The 7338-nt window shown below is 30.7% G+C and overlaps 1 protein-coding gene across 2 annotated transcripts; it reads left to right on the top strand.

The window, feature by feature from the left end:
- The first annotated feature begins 1288 nt into the window (after positions 1-1288).
- LOC105764306 (probable pectate lyase 5) lies at positions 1289-3076 on the top strand. Of its 2 annotated transcripts, none has more exons than XM_012582843.2 (4): positions 1289-1447; positions 1559-2308; positions 2386-2542; positions 2640-3076. In XM_012582843.2, the coding sequence occupies exons 1-4, from the start codon at positions 1332-1334 to the stop codon at positions 2859-2861; spliced, it is 1245 nt and encodes a 414-aa protein (XP_012438297.1). In that variant the 5' UTR covers positions 1289-1331; the 3' UTR covers positions 2862-3076. The 2 variants fall into 2 exon arrangements, with proteins under 2 accessions (XP_012438297.1, XP_012438298.1); XM_012582844.2 differs by having other exon boundaries at positions 2404-2542.
- Positions 3077-7338: the final 4262 nt, after the last annotated feature.

Below are 7338 nucleotides of genomic sequence, written 5' to 3' on the forward strand. Positions count from 1 at the left end.
TTGGACAACCTTGTGTCTAGATTCATTATTGACGTGTTTTTCGTTATTTTATATAGTTACATATTTTTCCAGAAATTTTAATTTTTAATAAATTAATATATTTATATATTTTGCAAAATATTATAGGCTTTTATATATTTTAATTGTATTTTTTCATAAATTTATAGTTTATATTTTATATATGTTTCAAAATAATAATAACTTAAAAGATGATATTTTATTAAAAATAAAAATATATAAATTTATTAAAAAACATTTAGAATGTGTTTATATATTTTTTATCAATTAAAAAATATACTTTTTTTTAATTTATGTTTATCATATGACAAAATAAAAAAGCTTCCATGTGTGATTACCAAGTTGATTCTCAATGCTACGTGCACATAAATTAACAAGTGTATGTGAGGAGTATAATATGCTAGAAACCACAGTTGAGATAATATAAACATTTCGTGCGATTTGAAGTGAATAATGATGGACGATTAAACCTGAATGATTGCAAGAAAATTGGATTTTTGATGGACATAAAAGACTAAAGTTACCTTGATGGTGAAACAATTTGTCCTTCACTTTTCATCTTTTGATGTTAGAAAATGTGAACGACAATAACCTCCATTTAGAGAGCAGTGTCGGTAGTGGATTGAAAGATTTGTTTTGGTTTTTGGTTTACTTTTTCAAAAGAAATAATAAATAATTATGAAAATTAATATTTTGGGATTTTGTGTGTGTTTTAACCCTTATTACAAATATAGATAATAAAATATTTAAAAATTTATAAGTGTATCTTATTTTTATATATATAGGAGTCTAATAAAATATTCAAAAAAGAGAGATATGATAATTTTTTAAGACTAGAATAAAAAAGTACACTTCTATTGTATCAAATATTAACCCTTTTACTATTCTCTATATACACTTGTCATCAACTGAATTTTAATTATGAAATTTTTAACAATATATCAAATATTTTTCTAGATATTTAAAATTTGGTATCCGAATTAAATTTTATCAAAATTTTCACGAAATTAAAATGATTAATGTTATTTTTAATTAATAAGTTTATGGAATGCTTTGGTTTCAATAGTTTCACTAAGATCTCATTTATATGAATTTAATCTTAAATTTTATTAAGTTGTAGTAAAGGCTTAAAAGTTCCCGGTAAGCTAATAATTAAGATATAGTAGTTCTGTCAAAAAATAAAAAAGATAAAGTAGTCAATAGTAGTGTACACCAATCATTACTCACCTTGATGCAATATTTTCACTTATAATAACCCTCCCCTTTCGCTCCATTTCTCAAAATCTTCCACGCAGCAGAGAAAAGGCCTAAAAATGCCAATTCCATTCTCCCTCATCCTCCTCATCATGTTGCCTCTCCTGCAGGCTCCCACCTCCATTTTCTCCTCCCCACTTCAACACCCCGACCTTGTAGTCCAACAAGTCATTGAGTATGTACATTGAAGAGATTAGGGATGCAAATTCCCAATTTTATAATTACCTTTTAATAAAAATTGTCGCATATTTTCTTCTTAACATATACGTATGTTTGATATATGCAGGAGCATCATGAATGGTACCATAGCTAGGAGGAACCTGGGATTTCTATCCTGTGGAACCGGCAACCCCATTGATGACTGCTGGCGGTGCGACCCTCATTGGGAAAAGAATCGTCAGAGGCTAGCTGATTGTGCCATTGGGTTCGGTAAACATGCCATTGGCGGCAAACATGGAAAAATATACGTTGTGACGGACCCCAGTGACCGTGACCCTATCAACCCCAAACCTGGGACTCTTAGGCATGCTGCTATCCAGGTCGAGCCTTTATGGGTCGTTTTTGCTCATGACATGGTGATTAAATTGAAGCAAGAATTGCTGGTGAACTCCTTTAAGACCATCGACGGCCGAGGCGCCAACGTTCACATTGCCGGCGGACCATGCATTACTATACAGTACGTGAGCAATGTTATAATTCATGGGATTAGCATACATGATTGCAAGAGAGGTGGGAATGCTTATGTGAGGGACTCTCCTAGCCATTATGGTTGGAGAACTATATCGGACGGTGATGCGGTGTCGATATTTGGAGGCAGCCATGTTTGGGTGGACCACTGCTCGTTGTCAAATTGCACCGATGGGCTGGTCGATGCCATCCAAGGATCCACAGCCATCACCATTTCTAACAATTATATGACCCATCATAATAAGGTCATGCTCCTGGGCCATAGCGATTCTTACAAGCAGGACAAGAACACGCAAGTCACCATTGCCTTCAACTACTTTGGAGAAGGGCTTGTGCAAAGAATGCCTAGGTAAGATAGAGTCGAATTAATATTAGCCTTAATCTAGTAAATTACTTTTTGGCTTTGGATAATAAATTGGGTTTCAGTTTTCAACTTGTATACAGATGCAGGCATGGGTACTTTCATGTGGTGAACAATGATTACACGCACTGGGAAATGTATGCAATTGGTGGTAGTGCTGATCCTACAATCAACAGCCAGGGCAATAGATTTGCTGCACCAAATAATGTGAACAGCAAAGAGGTTAGACTTGGGACAAATGGCTGATAGAGAATAGAAAATGATAATTAAGTAGGGTTTAACCCAAAGTTTATACATGCATGCTACAAATGAATTACAGGTGACAAAACATGAGGATGCGCCGCAAAGTAAATGGAAGGAATGGAATTGGAGGTCAGAAGGGGATCTGATGTTGAATGGAGCATTCTTCACTGCATCAGGCAAAGGAACCTCGTCTAGTTACGCCAAGGCGTCGAGCCTGGGTGCCAGACCATCCTCACTGGTGAACTCGCTCACGGCAGGAGCCGGTGCACTCGTTTGCAAGAAGGGGTCCCGTTGCTAGCTAGGCATTCCAAGGTTAATAATGGTGGGCTAATATTAGCAATAAAAAAGGGTGGAATTAAGTAATTGTGTCGTCATTGTACATAAAAATTGTCTCCCTTCTTAACGACTTACTGTAGTTTTGCTCCTTGATATGTGACTGTGTTGGTTCTCCTTCTTCACAGTTGCAAGCTTGGGGGTAAGAACTTGGTTTTCTTAAAAATAATTTTTTGGGTATTTTAAAAGTTAATTAATACATTAAATATAAAAACAATAATTTGATTTATAATTTTAATGAACCGAATAAAATTGTTATTGTAGAAGGAAAAAAAAGAAAAGAAAGAATTGTCGCTCCATGCTACTAACTTACCTTTCGAGTTCGACCTAAACCAATTGACAAGGCGCATATTATTATAGCTACTGTGTCCGACAATTCCAGACGCCATAATCTTAACCATACATAGCAAATGAGAGATGAGTGTTTTGATTTTTTTTATCCATATACCACAACTTGAATTATGCAATTTTTCTTCGAAATTAAATTTTTTTCTAAATAGCATTTTTAACTAAATAAAAATATCTAAAGTTAAAATTGCTATTGTTTACTAAATCTTTTTCTTTTAGTTTATATTTTTAATATGTAATAAATTGCATTTTGTTTTCATTATAATCATATTTTTACATTCATATATCACTTACTCTAAAAATTTATTCTCAATAAGAATGGCAATTAAGTTTTTATTTTATTTTTTTGTAATTTTTATTTATCTATATATATTTTAATAAAATATTTGGAGCCATCCATTTCTGATCAAACAACACAAAATGGTAAAAGCTTTTACTATATCAAGAGTACACCACCATCACTACTAGGCTCTTTTAACTTATTTTTAATTTGCTTTTCCTTTATAATATTTGTCAATTATTTTAAGTTAAAATTTTGTTTTAAATATATTTTATAAGTTTTCATAATTTTACTTAATAATTTTAAAGTTAAATTATTTTTACCATTTTAAAAATCTCAAAGTATTCCTTTTAAATTCAAAGTAGTGATGAACTGTTTTTAAACGTTCATCGAAACTTTCAATATAATATATTATTTTAATAAAATTTCAGTAAATTTTAAATATTTTCACCATCATTATAAATTTTGAGTATTTATAAGATTATTTAGAGAAAACCCTTATTTTCTTTTTATTACTAATACTTTTTTCTTTTAAAATTTTACTTTCAATAAAATAATTCAAACTTAATTATAATATCAATCACAAAATAATCTTTTACAAAATTATAAAATAATTTTAATTGATATATAAAAGTCAAATAAGAAAACTAGTATATATTATCATTATATACAAGGTCTCAAGTTCTCAGTCGAAGTGGGCTGCCTAACTTTTCTACCACATGGATTATTCAAATGTTAAATTAATTGATATTGTTTTAAAATGCTGTGACTAGTTAAAATATAATAATTATCGTGCAAAAATTATTTAAACAATTTTTAATTATTTTAATTTTTAGTCCACATTTTTTATAAACATCTTTATTATATTTTTTCTTAAATAAAAAAATATTATGTCATTTATCCTCAATAGAATTTTTTAATTTACAAATAAATTAATAAAATAAAAGATACATACTTTATACATTTTAAGAAATTAAAAGTTAATTTTAATCGCACATTAACTAGAAAACAATCTCATAGCTCACACTTACCCCATAAATAAGTGTCAATTTCTTCATTATTTTCATAAGCTCTTTAGAGTGTGTTCATTTGAAGAAATTCATAAGAGAGGGTATGTAACACCCCACTACTCAACCGGATCATTGGGTCCGAGCCACAGGATGTTACATTCGTTGCCGAAGCAACTGCGATCATATATATTCAATTTCATTCCATTAAATATTTATGTAAAAGTAACATGTGTATAATATGGTATATAATCATTTTTGGGTCTTACACGAACTTACGAAAACAATTTTGCTAACATGAGAGCGAAATAGGACCAAATTGTAAAGATTTCAAAGTACCGAGTTGATGTCGCAACTTTGGTGGTTCCTCTTCGCAACACAATATACTGAGGATGTCATTACAACATAACTCTCTGTTTAATCTCGTTGCGACGTTGAGAGGATGTCATCGCGACATGACCGACTGTTTCCTAAGGGTCCAATTTGGTACATGTTAGAATCACCTGAAATAACACTTAAACGTTTAATTACAACACAATCAAAACCATACCAAGTATATTCAAACCAAAATATGCCAAAATGGTACTTCAAGTTAACACTAATCAACCAAATTCCAAAATCGGCTTAAACATTAGGTGCATGTCATATAATAAGCAAAAGAGAACTTTACAAACATTGCTAAGTTGAGGATCTTCGACTGGATGTTGGATTTACTTCTCAAAATCTCGGGATTTACCTAAACCTGTGCATAGAGAAAACAAATCGTAGTTGAGCAATAAACTCAATGGTATTTCCATGATTCAATCCAATACAAAACAAGTTTAAAACCATTGCACACAATCAAACCTAGTGAAATTTATAATCAAGTCTCATATAGTTTCATACCAAATACTTTCATTACCATTAACATGCATATGATCTTTACATTCCAATTCACTAATATGTACTCAAGCTTACCATTTCTCATTCATTTCACAATAACTTAATCAATTCATATTTATCATGTATAGACACATATATTTATTCAACCATTTCTAAGCCTATTGACTCATTATTACTCAGTCAGCCCCCAAGGCAGATTTTTAGCTCATTTCATTTCATATATTATATAGTCGCATCATGTTTTTATAACCCTAGTTGCTCGACAACAATGATTTTCACAATGTGATTATTTTGTCACCCTAAACTTCCCGAAAATGATGAATTTATATGTATGGGTTACCACCCCAGGTTGTCCGAAAAGTCTAGGGATTGAAATTGCGATCACGGTCGCGTTTTCGGTCGCATTGCGTTTATCGTGGTTGCGGACATAACGGATGCTATTGCGGTCATTGCGGGTATCGCGGTCGTGAATTTTTAAAAAAAATTCACACAACTTATTGTAAAATATAATAGCGGTTTCGGCAATAGCGGTTTCAGATGGTGCCACTACCGCTATATAATGGCCGCTATTTCGGTAACGAACCGCTATTTAAATCCCTGCCAAAAATGATGGTTTCCAATCAATAACCTGACCCTATGGCATGCCAACTATATCTAGTCTAGTCCAAACAACTAATAGGGTAATCGGTTTCCAATTTAGTTATATATTCCAATTCATGATTCATCATTTTCAATTCATCGATATTTCATGATTTCAACTCATCATAACATGTTTCAACACAATTTTATACCAATTTTCATGTATTGATCAATCATACTATTTTTTATTGTATTCAATTTAGTCCAAATCTCGATATTCAATCTCAATCTTCACAATTTGATTCAAATGACCGTTCTCAACTCACCTCAATACCATAAAATGAAAAATAACATGAATATACGATAATTAAATTGATTTTGAATCACAGAAATACAAATCGAAAGCTCATGTCACTCGTTGTCGACTTTCGACTTTCGCCTTTCTTTTCTCTCTCGATGACTCAGTATCATCTTTAGCTACATACAATTACAAAACATATACATTTTCAATTTTCCATCCAATTCACATTCAATTACAAAGATAAATATATTTTTAAATTTATTCACTTTAGTCCCTAAACCCGAGACAAGCATAACTTTCAATCTTAAGTTTCAGACTAAAATTCGATTTCACATATATTCATTAGGGACCTTTTACTTTCATTTATATTTAAATTTTATAACAAATTTTCATTTTATTCAATTTGGTCCCTAATGTACGAAACTTATAATTAAGCTTTACAAGTTAGTCTTTTTCATAAGATAAACTTAGTTTCTAACAATTTCACAGCTAATTCATTCAATTCTCAACAATGACAACTTTTAAAAACTTTAACGATTTTACAAATTGGTATATGGGTAGCTAAATCAAACTCTCATGATTCAATTTTCATAAAAAGTAAAAAAACAAATTACCAAGGACTTACTTGAAATTGAATGGTCGAATGTATAAAAACCTCAAGCTTTCTCATTTCTTTTTTTTTTCTTTGGTTTGGACGGTTGATGAAGATGATAAAATCATTATCTTTCTTTCCACTTTGTTTAATATATATACCTTAATTAACATAGTTTAAATCTTAATTAATTAAGTTAGTTGGCTTTAACCATATTTATTTTGTTCTTAACTAATCTTAGTGGAAAACATCACCAATCTCCACTATCTCATAATTATTTCCATCATTCAACCATTTCAAACACATATCAAACATGATAAGACCATATATATATATATATGTGAAAATATATCAAACACAAGCCATTCAAATGGCTAATCACAACAAAACTTTTACATATCATTATTGGCCAAATTAACCTATACATGTCATTATAACCAAAATTATTATACT

Source organism: Gossypium raimondii, chromosome 12, assembly GCF_025698545.1.
Source record: "Gossypium raimondii isolate GPD5lz chromosome 12, ASM2569854v1, whole genome shotgun sequence".
Lineage (NCBI taxonomy): Eukaryota > Viridiplantae > Streptophyta > Magnoliopsida > Malvales > Malvaceae > Gossypium > Gossypium raimondii.